Below are 19,297 nucleotides of genomic sequence, written 5' to 3' on the forward strand. Positions count from 1 at the left end.
ATTTTTTTCATAAATCTTTCATTAGTTTTCCCAATGTACATCTTACTGGTTTAAGTATTTTACGTACAAAATACAAGTATTTTGATGGAGCACTCTCGGCATGCACAGCTCTTCAAAAAGAGCAAAAAAAAAAAAACAAATAAAAGAAAATCAGTAGAAGCACTGCAAACATGTGCTATGATGTAAACTGGCTGCAGTTAAGAGGTCACACGGGCCATCACCTGACAATATCAGCAATCAGCCCCCTTATCGACCCCAAAGGCATAGTTAACCACAGTCAATTACAGTGAGGAATCAGAAAGCTGAAGTGTGCGTTCACATCTCAAGATTTTATTTTAGCTTAAATTATATAAATATTAATTAATTAGCCAAGTTTGTGATGAGAAAGCCTGGCCTCTTCTCTGACTGATGGGAATCCCATCTTGTCTTCTTGAATAACCATGATTTCATGTTTCCATGTCTTTAAGCTTAAAACCCTCTGGTGAAGGAATCTGAGTGCAGAATCCATCTGTATCTTTTATAATGTTTGCCGACCTTTTACAATGCCTTTCCCTTGGTGACTCACTTACCTTCCCGGTCTATTTAAACTTTGTAACAAGAACTCTCTTTATCTGGACTCATCTTTCACTGGTTTTCATAGTATTAATTACATAATGAAATTATAATAATGAATGCAAGTGGCCTAAACAGTTTAAGGGAAAAATAAAAGTAACTCTGGGTAAGCAGGCACTTCAAACATGGAGAGCAAACGTACAGGACATAGAAGAGAAAGGCCTTAATGAGGTACAGGGTGTATTCTCTGGGTGTTTGCAGAGGAAAGGAAGAACCTAGACACAAATCTGCTAAATGGAACCAGGCAAGATGGCGCTATAGTATGTGAATGAGAACTGAGGGGCATTAAGGATAAAAAGCATCTTAAAAACTAATTCTAATGTTGTGCCTGATGGAATCACTCTTAAAACATTCAAAAGAGATTAACATTTCTCCAGTTTTCAAAGAAATGAGTAGACAAGTCAACTGATTATCACACATTCTTTCACATTTACTTCAATGTTGAATTGCCATTAACATCAGGAACCTCCCCCTTTCTCTAACCCAAATGGCATACACTATAATACAGTCCCATTTATTTAAGGTCTGTTTCCATAAATATGAAATACTGTGCTTCAGACAGGTAGAAATATCTTAAGTAAGGGGTTGCTTCAGAAGACAACTAGTAAAAATTACCCAAATTTAATCATTTTGTCAAGGCACATACTTTTCATTATTTTATCTCACACTGAAGAAAACATTCCAGTATAAAACAGAACCAGAACAGCAATATAAGTGCTACTGATTACACCCTGGGAACCTACAAAATAATACAATCAAATGAGGACCTATAAAAGAATTCATTCTGGTTGTTATGATAATTTTTCCACACCTTTAATGATACGTGATTTAAATTGCATAATTTCCATCTTGACATAATAAAGAGCAAAACACATCTAATTAAAGGAAAAGAATATAATATTTTTAATGACAAAAATCGGATTCCTCTGAACAGCCACACAAGAGGGAGATCAATGGTGAAGTAAAACAATGGAACGGAGCCAAGGAAATGGATGGAGGCCAGGAGGAGGCTCCTCGGCAGGGAACCGTTAGAGGTCTTTGGGAAGCAGGAGGGGTCCGTGCATGGGAGGACCCCAACACGGTCAAGTGACAGCAGAAACCTGAAACAGCAAGAGACTATTTCGTGATTCTGTGAAAGAAAAGCCTAAACGTGAAAAACATGAAAGAGGTAGACTTCAGGCTGAGAAGCTAGGAGAGCTCTCTTACCAGCACAGAGACAAAACATTTTTTTTAAATGCCCAAATCAACAGTACATGAAAATAGAAACTAGACATGGATTCCAGTATAAATGACAGAAGAACTGGGCTATAACTGAATGTAAGCTGAGCCCATCCCCCACCACTCCCCTAAAACATCAGAAACCTAGGCGTATCCGTTCACCTGTGCGAGACGCTGTGAGCAGAGGATAATCCTGGATGAAAAACTTTAGCTTTGCAGACAGCATTGCTGAATCCCAAATATCGGGAACCCTTAACTTACACTGAGGAGGTTAAATGCAAAACTTAGATGTAAGAGGAACAAAGGCCTTTTCAAATAGTGAAAGAAAAGTGTGTTAATTTGAAGAATTTTTTTTAAGCAACCAGAAGACAGAACAAACATCAAGATCCTAATCTCAAGCACTTTCTACATAATGACACTAAATATACAGCTAAATCAAAGGTGCCTGGAAGCAGGAAAGCAACTCCTTCATGAAAAGAAGTCTCTAAAGCGCTAACAATTTTGAAAGGCAAAATTTAAAAGGTTGGAAAAAAGAATCCTATCCCCTATGAAAATCTGGACTGAGGATGCTTCAAATCTCTGTACCATTTTACAAGCTGTACTTGCTACTGCTGAATACTCCTGTCTTTTATTAACACATTCTTCCACTCATCAGCTCATGCCTGCAGTGAACAAATGTTTATGAGCATGAATATGCGAAGCATCTTTCTAGGAGAGGAAGACAGCGGTGAACAAACAGAGATGGAAACTGCCTTCACAAAGCTTATAATCACATCAGGGACTAAGGTGAAAGGAAAACGCGGTGTTCTTACCATTAGCATCTCACTGTAAAGCACATACTCGTGCACGACAGGAAGCAGGGCCTCGGAGAGTCCAGACATCCGTTTTTCAGTGGCCTTACAGCATCTGTCAATGCAGCCGGCAACACCTTTTAGAGTGTCAGCCAGGTCCTCTTCTGAGGCCGACCACAGAATATGAATTGGGCCATATTCTTTCATTTCATCAAAATATTCTGAAAAAAAAATTAAGTTCTTCAATTTACAGAAGTTTTCAAAATCCTCATGGTTTGGACAATAAGGACCTTATTTGCCTCGCTGTGCACGTGTTCTTGTCCATGAATGTAAGAATATGGGTGTCACTTTTCATCCAGTTGACCACTCTTCCCAGTCTGCTGATCTCAGTCCCTGAATGACTACTCTCCAGGTGTAGTCAGTAATAACATCCTTTTACATTCTCAAAAACGCCCTGGTTTGAGAAATTATATGATCCCCATCTCCATCATGGCCTTCTGCCTATCAGACAAACTACACTTGGGTGTCTCATCGGCAACACGACCTAAACAAAGCATGTCTTCTTCTTTTTTTTTTTTTTAACATTTTTTTGTTGAGTTGTAGTCATTTTACAATGTTGTGTCAAATTCCAGTGTAGAGCAGTTTTTCAGTTATACATGAACATACATATATTCATTGTCACAATTTTTTTTTGCTGTGAGCTACCACAGATCTTGTATATATTTCCCTGTGCTCTGCAGTATAATCTTGTTTATCAAAGCATGTCTTCTTTTTCCCTCATCTCCTGTTCACATAACCTACTTACTGATAATTGCTTCTAGCAATCTAAGCAAAAAAAAAGTCTGTGTGTTGGGGGGGTCATCCTAGACTCACACCTGCACAGAGCCAATCACCAATTTCAATACTTCTTGATCTTTATCTATCTATATACCTACTTATCCATCCATCCACCCACCCACCCACCTACCTAGCTACCTCACTTCTACTGTTATCAGCACCTCTAAGCTGCACTACTGCAAGGGACTTCTAACAATTCTTCCTCTTTCAATTTTTGTCACAGTATATAAACACTGAATCTTCTTAGCTGAATTAGAAAGTCCTTTACAATCAGTCCCTACCTTGCCTCTCCAAGTCTAAATCCCGAGATTCTCCCGCAAAGGTACATTAATTGAAGTCAAAATAACTGCTCATTCATGAGTATCTCATGATTTCTCACTCAAACACTGCACAGATCTTTATGACTTGCCCTCCACCATTTCTATCACCCGACAAACTAGTTCTAATCCTTTAAGTCCAGGCACAAGTAAATCTCTTCTGTTTCTTTTCCAAAGGATTCTTGGGCGCTTTGTCTAAATGAGTCTATCATAATCTTATACTTCTATTAAAGCCCAGCACACTTTAATACTTGGCCCATTCTATTGCAATAACTCACATACTCCTGGCCATATGCTCCTTAAAACAGAGGCTGAGTCTTATTACTTTTTTAATCTCATAGCCTAATATAGAACGTGTTCGATAAATATTTTCATATCAACAAAAGAATAAATGAACAAAAGACTATTCAATGTTTGATAAGCCATTTATTCAAAAATTTGGACTTCATTCTAAAACCTGAATACTCTTCTATGTTTGCTTTCATACTATAACTTTGAATGACAGATGGCTTTTTATGGTAGAGAATGTATAAGCTGTGAGCACTTTATGTCTAATATCCATATAAATACAATGAAATTCTCTCTATATAACCATCGTACTACTCATTAGGGTTAGTTGAAATACGTCATATTGCTCTAAAATAAACTTTTTACTAAACTACTAAAATTTCAAAAGTTTATATGATCAAGTAAACTGAAAAAGATTCAAAAAATTAAAAAAAAATAGAAATGTCAGTTGTCATCTACGGAAGATGTTAGGTTTAATGACCACTTGAGCCATTCAAAGTTGCACCCTCCCGATCTAGGCCTAGCTTTTATTTTAGTTCATGGCCATACTAAACTAATATTTCTAGGAAAGAAAATGTTCTCCTTTATTTCTTTTCTCTATTTGTGTATATAGCAATGTGTGTCATTAAACCTGTGCAGTACTTGTTTTTATACATAGAGCTTCTCTGAAATTCTGAACTCTACTTACATAGCACTCAAGTCGCATTTGTGTGCAAACACTTATGAGTTGCACTGTAACTTGTCTGTTCATATATCTGTTTCCCCAACTGGACTGTGAGCTCAAAGACCGGTACTATCTTACCCTTCCTTTCGTCTTTAGCACAGAGCAGGAGCACAACATGTGAGCAATACAAATTTGCCAAATAAATCGGAAAAAACAAAAGGACACAAAATTTAAGAAAAAAAATTGAATAAAAAGTGAAAAAGAGAAACTTCCAGTTAGGATCACCAAATTCTTTCTGATTTGAATATGAATGAAATGCCCTATGTAGCTTAGACTCCCAGAAAAGAAAAGAAGATTCCATCATTTGGAAAATTCCATCATCTCATCTTCACATTCGAAAGACCACAACGTCCCTCAAGTCTGGGCCAGTGTGCATTTACGCCTTGAAAATCAGAGCTCACGTTTATAAAGTCTACCACAAAATCCAGCTTTCCTTCTGAGCATGTCACAAACACCGGCGTATATCAATGATTTTAAAAGTCATCCCTTGCACCAGCAAATGCAAAGCACATGGATATTCTACAGAACTCTTCAAGTGTCAGGTCTGCAGGGGCCTCTCTGAACTGCGACATCACTTACCCAGGCATCAAGAATCTGCTTAATAGAACTGGAATCACAAAATCTAGTTAAAACAATTAGCTTCTTGAGTTTTTTTAAAAATGGCAAATGGTAAATACAAAGGCAGACCAAGAAGGCTTAAATTATTAAGCTCTATTTAGTCACCACAATGACCTCACCTAATACCCATGTACGGAAAAGGAAGCTAGAGAAAGGACAACATACATTCATACGTTTCTCTCTCTCTTACTAACCAATCAATTCTTGATAAAGCAGATTTTCCTAACACCAAATCTTATATTCATTCATTTTTTAAATTATTGAACAGGTTTTAATTGGGAACCTATGATGTGATGTGTTAGGCACCATCTGAAACACTAAAACAAAACAAGCCTTTTCCCTTTTTGTCCTGATGGAACTTACAGTTTAGTAGGGGACACAGACAATAAGAAATGAACTATCAATGTAAGGACTCTAAGCAGTTCATCTCTGAATCCAATTTACACTAGAAAATGTATTTTCTGACGTAGCCATCTATTTTTAATGTAGGTAAATACAATTAGAAAATTAGTAAAAAGTCATTACAGAATTAGACAAAAATCATCATGGAATAAAGCCTAACTTGAAAATAGGAAAAGGGGTGTATTTTCCAATATATAAAGCTTTCCACTGTGCTTGGTTAAGCTTAAAATGTTTACCGTCCTCCTCCCTCCCGCCCCAAATCACAAGAAAATATGGAAACCCTATTTCCTGAAACATCACTTCTTTGATTTTGAGCTATGGTCCATGTGAACACTGGAGACCAACTACATCCAAAGTACTAAGCTCTTTATTATCTGTGAACGGGAACAAGAACAGCTAGTGATTACTTAAAGGAAATGGAAACTGGCCATGATTACATTCAAAATCACTGAGGAATCAGAAATTTTCACAATACATCGAAGAATAAGCTACACCTTGAAGGAGGAATTCTAACTTAATGTCATGTGATTCCTCTGTAAGGAGCTTGGAAGTCACCACTCAGTCCAACAAGTAAAACGCTCAGCAGCCTGAAAAACCCACAACTGTTCTTGGATCTGGGGCGGGGGGGACACGGGACAAACCGCTGCCTGCAAGACTGGAAAGGCAGACACGTGAGTACACGTGTGAATCCTGGCTTCCTGCAGCAGAGATGCAAGAGCAGAAACCACTTGTGCAACCAGTGCTGGGGCAGGGGGACTGGAACCGTAAGGGACCAGCTGCTGGAGGCTCCGTGTGGACAACTCAGAGCTAAAACCTCAAGAGGAACCGAGTCATGGGGCGGGGGAGGGGGCACGCCACAGCACTGCGACATTTACCCCCAGGGGCATGCACGGTAAGTAATGGATAAAAACTATTCTGCCTCCTGCAAGGGGAGGGAAAATGGAACCCTTTAGAAATAGCCAGAATGCTCTGTTCATCTTAACAAGGCCTGCCCTCACGAGAGACAAGTTAACCAGGGCATAACCTGTTGGGCGTTATCAGAGCCTAACTGACCTGGAGGAAGGGAACCACCCAACTCCAGCCCCCTCTGGCCAATCTGTCCTAACCAAAAAGGGGAGGGAAAAAAACCTGACGTTTTGTGACGTTCACAGTTCAGAGACACAGGCTCACTGAAAGCCCAGACCTAACCATGGTGTTCCAGAGCGCCTCCCCTCCCCCAGCACCTCACCACCACACCACTAAAGGACCAGTTACAGAAGTGCCTTTTACCAGTACATCGTGTCCAGCTACAAAGAAAAAAAAGCTACTGAAAGACAAGAAACACAATTTAAAGAAAGAGCAAGCATCAGAGCCCGACCTGGCAGGGATGTTGGAATTATCAGACCAGGGACTTAAAACAACTATGATTGATACGCGAAAGGATCTAGCAGGTGAAGCAGACGGCACGCAGTGACAGACGGGCCTGTAAGCAGAGACGGAGACCCCAGGAAGGACCAGAAAGAAACGCCAAGTGACGCCGGCTCACTGCACCAGCAGACGGGAAGCTCCACCAGCAGCTGAACAGCCTTGAAATCACATTTCAGGGCTTCTACCTACCCCTTTCTTCCTTGTAGATTCTCTGCGATATTTTATCTATCAAATTTATCTTCTGGCTAAATAATTCAATGAAGTTATTCATTTCCATGAACTCCTCTGGGCGGCTTTTAACGCCTCTCATTGAAAACGCAACCGCTCTGACGGTCTGCCCCACCCGGCTAAGCAATCCAGGGCCTTGCTTCTTGTGAGAAGAGAGCTCCTAGAAACAGAAAAGTGAAATGTTTGTGATAAAGCAAACCATGACATTCCAAAACCAACAACTAAAAAAGAAACCTCATTAGAAGAATTAAATAAAGGTAATAAAAATGTTTCGTGTCTGTCTTTTTTTTTTTTTTCATGTTAATTTGAAGCCGGTGAGTGTAGGGTATGGCTCTTCCTTTAAATCTCAGTCTCCGTGGTAACATTCCTTTTCAGAGTGCTCAGGTCAGATATTCACACAAGTTTCCCCAGAGCGTGGATCTCTCAAAGAACAAGGTTGAACAGAAGGCATCACACTTAAGGAGATGCTGGAGAAGGTAAGAAGGGTGCTGTGAGAGGACATCTGTGTTCAAGAATAGGAATTTAATAGAAAAATGATCGAGAGAAGATTTCTCAGAGTCTAATCTACTCCCTGGGAAAAAAAAATTGGAACACGTCATTAATTCTTTAGTTAAAATAATAGCTAGCATTTATTAAGAGCTTAATATGTAATAGACGCTGCACTTACATGGTTATGTGCGTAACTTCCAACAACTCTCTGAAGTAGCTTCTATGATCATCTTCATTTTACAGAAGAAAATAGAGGCACAGGGAGGTCGAGGAGCTCGCTCAGGGCCGGGGAGCAATGAAGTGGTGCACAAGGACCGGAGCCCTGGCAGCCTGACCCCTGCGCCTTCACTGCTCAGCACTAACTTGGGTCTCCTTAAAGTCACTGGAGAGTTGGTAAACAGACACTTCCTGACCTTAGCTCTTCAACTTAACTGGGTAAACTGTGACACCACCTACCACCGGCTGGCTGTTTTTGGAGAAAGATTTTTAATAAGATATGTAACTAGCTGTTTCCCAGTTAACCTAGGAGGGTCAGCTACCGACTTGCAAAGTAGAAATGCTATAAAAAAAAAAATGCACTCCACAAAAGTACCCCTTCAGAAGCACAGCATACTAAACACAGCACCACGAAGGAGGACAGGGGATTCTGATGATGGATTACATAGAAGTTGACAAGTAACACACACAGATCTATAAACAACAATGCTGACTCTCAAACCCATAGATAAAAATATTATTATTATTATTATTATTATGTATTATTTACCCAAATATTAAATAATGTTGTTATCTTTCTCCAGATCGTCTTTCCTGAAGGTCTTACACAAAATAAAATATACACTTGTTTATTTCCATGTCAGGATGATTCTGTGTGCAAGCACTAACAGACGCCATCCTTGACCAGGCAACATGTCTACCCAGGAGCGCTACGGGTACAGTAAACGTTATGAGAAGCAGCACGAGTCATAACTGGCAAGCTGTTACTGCAACTGTTGACTGCAGAGAACGCTTCTAACAAGCACTAAGGGTCTGGAGTCAGGCCACATACTCATCTCACATAAGTCACCCTGGGCTTCCAGACAGCAAGCACTGCCAAGATAGAGATGCATCATTTCTTAGCTTCTATCACTTGGGCAACAACTGAAAGATATAAAACTAGACATTGGTCAGTAAGCGTTTAATATTGACCATTTGTTCTATCCTTCATCTTTCTTGGTGAGTTATGTATTCATAGAAGAAAAGGAAAAAGGAAAGGAATATGTAAGTTTTCTGTATTAGAATCAGACCCTCTTCAATTAGGTACCTGAAGGAAAAGCAAGGAAACTGTATTATCATCTATCCATCCATCTATCCATCTATTTAATAAAAACTTTTATCCTAATTTGAAAAGTCCTACCCATTATTAGTCAAAACAGTGTCAATTAAAATTTTATGTATTTTCAGTACTGGCCATATATGGAAGGAGTATCCTGACATTAAAAAAAAAAAAATTCAGCTACAAGAGAAAGATGAGTATGTATATGTGAGAAAACCCCCAAGATTTCCATAACGTTTATATGCAGACCTGACACAGGGGTATAGCTGAGGGCTATCTCCAGTGTTCAAAATCCACCTTAATCCAAGGACACTGCTACCTGATTCATAAAAGCAAGTAAGAGGAAGCATATAACCCTCTACACATACAGATAGCAAAGGATTATATGAGGATAAATCAAAATTCTTTACCCAAGCTTGTGCAGTAAGAAAAACTTTGAAGTCTTCATTAAACGTTAGAGTTGGATGATCAGCAATTCGGTTCAAAAACTTATGCAATGCCTTCCTGCGTGTCTCGATGAAGTCATCATTAAAGCGTTCCACCATTCCTTTCACTATAAACTTTTCTGGCAATGGCTAAGGCAAAAAAAAAATTTTTTTAAAGGTATCTGAGCATTATGCGGCACACGATCATATGGGATTCTACATTTTTTTCTTTTTGGAAGACGATTTGAACGTGTGATCATTTCTTACAAAAGTAATAGTTTCAAAATTCACAATGTGAGAGCCAAACACTGTAAAATCTTAACACATTACAATGACTTAAAAAAAAAAAAAGAACAAATCTGTATAGAGATTGAACAGTTTATATAAACAAATGTTTCTAAGATAAATGGATTACACAGAATTAAAGGTCTGAAATTGGGTTTTAGGCATGTTAACGATTCACGAGACAAAATGGCAGCAGCTCTATGAAAAGAAACATACAGACTTACTGGAATAATCAGAGTGGGGTGTGCTTCTTCAAGTTTTTCTTTCAACCAAAGGAAATCTTGATAACGTCTCCTAACTTCAAATTCGCTGGAGTCAAATTCCCCCCGAGATGTCTGAAGAAAGGAGGAGAAAACCACAGCACATGGAATAGAAGACAGAAGACATTTGCCCAATGTTATTTTAGACATCCTGAAATAAATGGGTCTCTAAGAAAAATTAACAAATTCTAATTATTCAGTGTTTGTCAGCCTATCCTTTTTTTTTCTTTTTGCAGTCATCAATTCATGGAGCAGATGAAACAAAGCAAACTTTCCAGTATTTCCAGAAAGAAAGCAAACATCATGCTCAAATTTAAATCCAAACTGAAAAATCTGTCTTAGAGCAACCATCTGTCTTCCACAAGATTTTAACTACTATTATCTTTGGCATGGCTTTCTTGCTAACAAGAAAGTGTGTTCTGAATTTAGGTTTCAAATGTATTTCTTTTCTCAAGAAGATCAGAATTCAGGATTTGAGGAAAGTTCTATTTTTGCAATTTGGAAAAGAACCTGAACATAACTGCGAAAAAAATGTTTTCCTGGAATTTGCTCAAATGAATTGCTTTGCTAAAATTTGATTTTAGTATATGAAAATTCTAACATTATATGGAGTGTTATTACCACTGTTTAAAAAATGTTATTAATGAAAATTTTAATGTGAAAAGAAAATCTTTCTGTCATTTCTCAAGGAATTTTATTTTGAGCAATATGCCTAAAAGCCTAAAAATTAAGCAAATACATTAAAATATCTGTTTTCAACAAACCAAAATTGAATTCCAACACATATGACAAGAAGAACGCAGATACAATATCAACCTCACTTCTATTACCTGAATCCCAAGCCAAATACAAAAATAGACTAGATAATGCATCCTCACCTCTCATTTTAAAAAGTCACTTGTGTAAATTTTTAAGAAAATTATACACAGTAATATTAAGTTTGAGACTTTCCTGGAGGAGTAAATATGGAATAACACATTACATATTTCACACTCCCCAGAAGTACCAATCACCCACACAGATGAACACAAGTGTAAAATTAAGCAGTTCAAGCCAAAATAAGATGCAATCTTAATTGTCATAAAATAAAGCTCACAAAAGCTACACTTGCCAAAGTTTATTCTTTTAAAATGAATGTTTAGAATATGATACAATATATCTTAGCAAAACATTCCCTTTTTAGTGGGAAAAAGTGGAGGTAAATGAGATGCAGAAGTCTAAGGAACTACATGTTCAAAAAACATTACAAAATCTTAACTATTATGCAAAATGGTATAAGTTGTGGAAATGGTAAAAATAGGAAAACTAAATCTGGTAGAAACACAGTTTAACAACATATATACAAGTTGGTAAGTGTATATCTATATGTAAATACACACACACACACACACATATGCACACAAAACACGGTTAGAATCACTCATTAAACAATACTTACTGACCACCTCCTCATACCAGGCACAAATGAACAGGTTCACTCCTGATTTCCAGTAAAATAAGTTGGTATAACTAACAATAAAAACACTCAAACACTGGGCAGTTAAAATAAGATTGAGCTTTAAATGTCCTCAAGAATTTCCAACACTTTAAGAAAACATAAAAGAACCCTGTGTAAACTCCAGCAAGAGGAAGATACAAAATCTAGTCAAATAACTGGCTGATTGTGTCCTCAATACTCTGCCATTGACCTAAAAGAATTCTCTAACCTACCATAATAACAGAAGAAACCAGAAGTACAAGTGCATTCTTTCTTCCTACTATAAGATTTCATTGTACTTCTCAAGGGCTACAAGTAAAATATTATTTGTGCTCCAAATGAACTTTTTGGAACACGAATTCTTTCTAAGTTGGAAATTTGTCATCAAACCCTATTATTCTACTGATTGGGGGCTTAATCTCCACCTTCTAATCTAGAATACAGTTTTCCATGGAAGGTAAATTGTAAATGGTATTTAATTTTTCATGTCTGACCATAAAAGCTTAGGTACTTGAAGTTGAGGACTAATGGGCTCATGCGATCTACACCTCAATGTGCATTTATTCAACACATACTGACCTTTGATCAAGGGTGAACAGTGACCCTAGGCTTGGAGGATTTAGAAGACTGTTTTCCACGAAAAATGAATCTTAGAATCAAGAATATTGGGGAGGAGGGCGTAGCTCAGTGGTAGAGTGCATGCCTAGTATGAATGAGGTCCTGGGTTCGATCCCCAGTACCCCCATTAAGTTAGTGAATTAATTAATAAAAAAATATATATATATATACTTTCACCCTCACCTGCACACTGGCAGGCATTTATGAGTTTGTCTTCATGATGAGGATGTAAGAGGACAGATTCCTATTAAGTCACTTAGTTCTTACTCCCATGTGTCCTAAGAGGACACCCATTTCTAGATCTCCAAAAGAGAAAGCTCTTCTTTAAAGCAGAGATTCTGACCTGGAGAATAATGGGTAATTTACCGTAAGGGAAACGGATGCCAGGAATGTGGGCTTCCTGATACAATCATTTACAGTCAGGTCATACTTCAGTATACCTAAGTAGGAGACTGCCAGTGCACACGCAGGAACATGAATATGTGCATTTACCCTTAGAATCTTAGTGTCCGTGGCTACAAATATTCCCCAGGAAACCACCTCTAAATCTCCAAATTAGATGGAGTACCCAGGCTCATAAAATTCTACACTTTTCTGTCATAGTACTTGTAATTAATTAAGTATATAATTTTTTAACCTCCATCACCGTCCTAGATTGGAAACTACATGAAGGTAGACAATATGTCCGCCTTGACTGCTGGTGTTCCCTCAATACAGCATAGTACCCGGGACACAACTGGCACTCCACAAAACTTCAATGCCTGTATGAGTAAATGAACAAAGGCTAATACGCGAGTAACAAGAAAGGACTGTGTTTGACAGCATGATACACGTCTACTAAATGTTTGTGTATTTGTACCTGTGATGCGTATTTTAGTAAATACGGCGAAGTCTATGTACTAGGACGCAATAAAAGTAATCAGAAGAAGAACAAAGGGAGTTAGTTCATGACAGTTAAGCAGAAAGACAGTTTGCCACAAGCAAAGACAGAAGCACAAATATCACCTGAAAGTAAACTGTTTGGATTTAAATCCCAGCTCAGCTAATCACTGTATCATGTAACCTTTGGCAAGTTATTGAGTGTCAGCATCCTCATTCACAAAATGGGGGTAAATCATAAGACTGACGTTTTAGGATTGTAATGAGGTTTGAATAGGTTAATATGTACAAAGTGGTTAGAACACTGCAGGGCACAAAGTAGTCCCACAATAAAAGTGAGCTGAACACACTGCGATATGATCACTAGTACTACTGCTGCTCGCATTACTGTTACCACGACTACTGCTACGACTACTGCGAGAGCAGCGCGCTTAAAGTCTGGTGGAAATATGGGTAACTCTTCAGAACTGTATGTCTTTGATTAGGATGAAATCCACAGGATGGCTTATAAAGCGTCTTCCTGAAAGACACAAATGAGGGGGAAATAATTCAGCTCCACAAATTCTTTGCTAGAAAGGGTGATAACAACAGATGACTACAATTGTAACAGTAGTAACAAGAGAAATCTGGCTCTATTCTAATGGTATGTCTGTATTAACACGTTAAAAATTCACGAAGACCTTATGAGGTTAGTACTGTTATCTTATTTACAAATGAGGAGAGTACACAGAGAGAGGTTAATTAAATAGCAAGGAAGGGGGGGCAATCAAGATTCAGCTCCATGCCGCCTTGCTCTGCAGCCTCGTGATATGACCGTGATACCACAACTTTCTTTCCTCCCTCATGCACCAAAAGATTGAATTGCTTGCTTACTGTATCCCAAGGATTGTGTTTAGAATTACGGGTAACTTACGATACAATTACCTTCCTTGAGAAGCTCACAGACTCATTTGGGAATACATACAAATAAACACAGTTACTGACCTACACGCAGGTAGGTGGCGATTACTGAATACGTTCTACATGTCAGGCACTTTGCTAAGTGTCTTACACTGATTACCCTAAATTAATTCTTGCAGCAACTCCACAGAACCAGGTTCTACTATCGTTTCACTTTTATAGATTAGAAAAAAAAAACCTGAGGCTTAGAAGGATTAAATATAGGCTTTTGATTTCTTTGCTACACTGACTCTGATGTCAGGAGTTCAGTTAGAACCGTGTGAGAAAACAGAAGAGGGCTCTCAGCTGCAGGGGCAGAGGAGACCATTTTGAGTTGTATCTTGAAAAATAAACAGTAGTTCTTCTGTCTCCACGTGGGAAGGACATACCAGACAGAAGAAGTGCATGCAAAGTCGTGAGAGTAAGAAATACCCTAGACTATCCAGATGAAAGTCGTTCCACACGAGTGGAACGCGTGGGTATCAGAAGCGGGGAGAAGGAGGTGAGTCAGATATAGCAGGTTGCCGCCAGACTGAGAAGTTCTCTGTACGCCGCACAAAGGAGTTTGACTTTGTTCTGTCGGAAACGAGACGCCAAGGATGGTGTTAAAAAGCTGAGATCAGATATATACGCTTTTATGCACCATAACCAACAGCAGGGTTGAGATTACACTGGAAGAAGTGATGATAGGTAAGGGTCCAAATGCTTTTCGGCTACAAGAGAGAGGGAGGGCGAGGCTTCATAAGCAAAATATTATCGCTTACAGACAGAATTCTTCAAGGCTCAATCATTACACAAAGCACTTAAAAAAAAAGACTACAGTATTTGGTTGCTTTATTTTGTCAGAGTATACTGTCTTTTTGCAGAGCCTTGTCGTAGAATTGAGGAAACTTGGGTTCTAGATCTACTCTGCTCTTGCAATATTAACGATGAACCGTATCTCATACAGAAGATAAAGTGGCCACTGGCTCTTGTTCGGAAAACAAATGGAATTATTTTTTTGTCATCTTTAGAAGAAATGTGAATACAAAATATTATACCATGCTCTTAACTAGTTGTTTTCTTTATTAGCAAACTGAGGCGCTTTTCCAAATATATTTCTTTATAATTTTTAAACTAAAAACTTAAATTTTTCCTATTTTAAGAAACGCAACTGCTAAAACATGACTGTTACGCAAGTTAATCTGATTTCACGCAGAACAAGTGAAGGACAGGTAAGATGCAACGTCTTGGTCAAGATGGTTGAAAACCAGAAGTCAGTTCAGTTAAGATTCTCTAAGTTGAGTGTCAAAGTGAGCAAGAAGCAGTTCCTCAAGTTCAAAGAAGAAACTGTACTCAAGAAAATGTTCATTAGTTATTTACCTTAGTAATAATCCTGTAAGTAACGAAAGTTTCAATTGTGGTGACGTGGCTTTCAGGTTCATCAACGGTGATGAAGAGATCTTTCACATCTGGTTCATCTTCAAACTTGACTTGGTTTATCATCGACAAGGGGGATGTTGGCATCATAGGGCTGAAGGAATTCATGTCCATCAGTGAGGCATCCTAGGAAGAAAACATTCAAAAATTAACATTTATAGAAAAAAAAGTTAAGCCTCTCTTTTTTCTTAGACACCACAAATATTAATCAAATACGTCAAGAACCAGAAGGATAATTGGACTCCTGGTTAAATAAGGTATATATTTTGGTCTCTGCTTCCTCTTAAAATCCCACTTTAAAAATAATAGTAAAAAAACAACCAAAACCAAAACAAGACAAAAAGGCATAAAAAGGCATAAACCCTCAGGTAAAAAAGAAGAGACTAATAAGCAAAGTCAATGATTTTTTGGGAACCGGAAACCTGACAGTCAAGTGGTAACTGAAAAGCCATGCAGAGAAAGCTGGAGTAAACCGAGGAGAGAATGGCAGATGAGGAGGGAGATGGCACGTTTATCCCAGAGACTCGCAGAGACTCAAGAATTAGAGGCACCAGAAACCTGTGGACATAGAGCTAAATCAGAGGACTGGTTGAAAAACTAATAAAACAAAAAGGAGTTAGTACCTCGGATTCCTTCACCTACCGCATGCAATCAGATGACTTTTCTCCCACAGTTTTGCAGAAAACTAGAAATTTACTTTCCGGAGAGTGCCTCTGAACTCAAGGGCACCAGGTAGGATGGAGGGAGAGAGAGGTCCTATGAAAATACAGGTATCAAGGGAAGTCCTACACTCTAGATGGAAAGATAGCCAGCCCTTTCCCCTTATCTGGCCCCAAGAACGTGGGCAGCAAGATATAAAACCCCACACAGTGGCTGGAGGCTTCCTCTCTTAGCTGACTATTCCAAGACAAAATTGACAGTTGCAGTCCCTGAGAATCAGCCAAGTCTCTGCATAATCACCCTACAGTGAAGCCCCTTCTGTGCACGCTGAATGTCTACCCAGCTTTTCATTGCCTGGTGTAGGAACCACCCAGCAACTAAATACGGGGAAAGCCTCTGATGTGAAAGATCCACAAGGAAAACACAGGAAGCAGACAGAATAGAGAACAGAATACTTTCAAAACTGGTGAGATCAGCAGAGATACGAATGATATCAAATGCACGAATAAAAACAGGAGGTATAATGAAAAAAAATTCAGATAACAGCAGGAAAATCAGTTAAAAAAAAGGAGGCTCATGAAAGCTGAAATATAATAATAGGATAAAATCGCAACAGAAAGTTCAAAAAATAAAACTAAAGAACTCAGCTGAACCAAAAGAACATGAGATGGAAAAGAAGAGAGATTTTCAATTTTTTAAAAATTAAAGGCAGGACCTGAATAAAAAGAATTCAAGACAATGGCCTCTGTGCTGAAACATTTCCAGGTTGACACAGCCTATCTAGCCTCCTCAAAACGAGCAGACAGTGGTGGGGTGGGGAGCACTCCCACAAGCGTCCATCACCACGACATCACATAACAGTAAAGCTTTTTAAATTCTTAAAAGCTTCCAGAGAGAATCAAAACAAGTAAAGCACAACGGGGACCTCAGGAATCAGAATGGCCTCAGATTTCTCAATGGTAACACTGGAAACTAAACGACAATAAAGTAGTATCTTCAAAATTCTGAGAGTAAAGTATTTCCTACCTAGAATTCTGTATCGCCAAACTGTTACTCAGATACACAGGGAGAACGGAGCCATTTCAGACAAGAAAGATTTCAAAAACTGACTTCCCGTGCACCTATTCTTTGGAAGTCTCTTCGCTTTTCCAAAATAAGGGCACATACCAAGAAGGAAGAAAGAGGATCTAAAAGCAGGAGACAACAGAAAAGAGAACTAAAGAAAACTTCTTGGATGATAGTGAAAGAATGTTCCAGGTTGATAGTTTGCAGTAGACTTAGCAACCGATACAGAATGGGCCAGAAAGAGTCTCCAGGGAGGCAGAGAGATGATGAGGGAAAGAAGAAGGAAGAGAAAGAGCAAAGGAAGAAGAGAGTGAGGGAAGGAAGAGAGGAAGAAAGGGGGGAAGGAGAGAAGAAGGAAGGAAGGAACGGAGGGAGGAAGGGAGGGAGGAAGGGATAAAAAAGAAGGATGAATGAATGAATAAATGATGAACTCTCAAGAAGACAAAGGGTACAAGAATGAACATGTAATCATAGTTCACTACATGGCTTGACTGTGAATAGAAATAAATTGTTCTTAATTCTGAATTTAACTAAAAATCGTGATTATAGTTACATTAAGATGATGGGAAGGAAAAGATACATGTTTGACGGGAGGAGACACTGCCTATAAAACAGCTTCAAAAATGCCAAAATGATGATAGAAAAAGGAAGACGAGGACTTGCTCCAGGTGGAAAAAGACTGAAGAGACACACTCGCCAAATGCATCTTATGATCTTAGATTGGATTCTGTACCAAAAAAGGAGAACCTTTGTTTTTTCTCTCTAAAGGGTATTATTGGGACATTGGAAAATTTTGAAAGGGTCTGTGGATTAAAATATAGTATTATATCAATGTTAATTTCCTGATTTGGATATTTATACTGTGATTCTGTAGGAGAGGATCCTTGTTTTCAAATAGCACACACAGACCTATTTAGAGGTACTAACACGTGTCTCCAACGTACTCAGCTGACACAGAGAGAAAGCAAGAGCTGAGAAAGTAGCTGGGAAATCTAGGTTCTTTGCAACTCTTCTCCAAGTTGGAAATTATTTCAAAATAAAAAGTATATTTATAGTTTTCAAAAGTCAAATCATTTGACAAGGCTCAAAATTAAACAAAACAGATTAAAAATAAAAAAGCAGCATCCTCGGCTCCAGTATCGCTACCACCAGTTCCTGCTTCAGAAGCAGATTCAGAACTCTATCAGCTACTTGTGTTCCTTGTTACACTCCTTATTTCAAAATAATATATACATACATATATATATATATATATATAAATTGCTTTTTAAATTTTTTTCGATTTTGGTATTATCATAGGTTTCCTACTAAGGAGGATGAAGAGCATTTATTTATTCAGTTAATTAATTACGTGAGTACAGACTCCTAGAGTCCTGTTTTATTCAATGGGTTATAATCCACTAATATCATAATTTATCTGATGTTCTAAGTTTCCAAAACTTGCCTAGTAGGAGCCCTTTAAAACTGGCATCCGTGTGTTTTTGATATGTCTTCATTATTCCTTAAGCACTTTATTTTCCGATACATCAAGATGTTTCAGATTTACCTTATATTGCCCCTGCCCTAGTCAAGGAATCAGACATTTCTCCAAGAAGTTCTGGTTCCTTTTATAGGAGACTAGTATTTAGAAAATAAGATATACATGCTAGAAAACATAGTTTGTTAGGTGTGATTTAGACCAAGGAACAGAAGACAAATTACAGTTGGGTTGACCAGACACACAAAAACATGAAGATAGTAAGTGTTTTGCAACAAAAGTTTAGTGAAATAAATTATGGCATGTCCCTATGATAGGCTACAATAAAATCTGTCCATATAATAGAATACAGTAACATGATTAATGTTTTAGAAGAATATAAAGTAACTTGGGAAAAGGTTCACAGTATGTTATTAAGAGAAAACAGCGGGTTATAAAATTTGTATTCAACTAGATTCTAATGCATATATGAGCGTTTATGCATGTAGAAGGCAGAGGAGGGCCAGAGGGTAGGAGAGAAAAATTAAGAGAGAGAGAGCATGTACTC

The 19,297-nt window shown here is 38.2% G+C and overlaps 1 protein-coding gene and 1 long non-coding RNA gene across 2 annotated transcripts in view; one reads left to right on the forward strand and one right to left on the reverse strand.

Annotated features, from left to right (window-relative positions):
* SNX7 (sorting nexin 7) overlaps window positions 1–19,297 on the reverse strand; it is an 81,703-nt gene that overhangs the window by 40,617 nt on the left and 21,789 nt on the right. Inside the window, exons 2-6 of the mRNA XM_031680403.2 lie at window positions 15,492–15,674; window positions 10,181–10,291; window positions 9,657–9,821; window positions 7,404–7,602; window positions 2,643–2,842 (exon numbers count right to left, since the gene is read on the reverse strand). Of these exons, the coding sequence (XP_031536263.2) occupies window positions 2,643–2,842; window positions 7,404–7,602; window positions 9,657–9,821; window positions 10,181–10,291; window positions 15,492–15,674 (858 nt within the window). The remainder of the gene's footprint in view (window positions 1–2,642; window positions 2,843–7,403; window positions 7,603–9,656; window positions 9,822–10,180; window positions 10,292–15,491; window positions 15,675–19,297) is intronic.
* On the forward strand, window positions 7,828–10,398 carry LOC140698292 (uncharacterized). The gene is made up of 2 exons (XR_012075991.1): window positions 7,828–7,918; window positions 8,792–10,398. It is a non-coding gene; the product is annotated as an uncharacterized lncRNA (long non-coding RNA).

The sequence above is a fragment of the Vicugna pacos genome, chromosome 9 (genome assembly GCF_048564905.1).
Source record: "Vicugna pacos chromosome 9, VicPac4, whole genome shotgun sequence".
Classification (NCBI taxonomy): Eukaryota; Metazoa; Chordata; class Mammalia; order Artiodactyla; family Camelidae; genus Vicugna; species Vicugna pacos.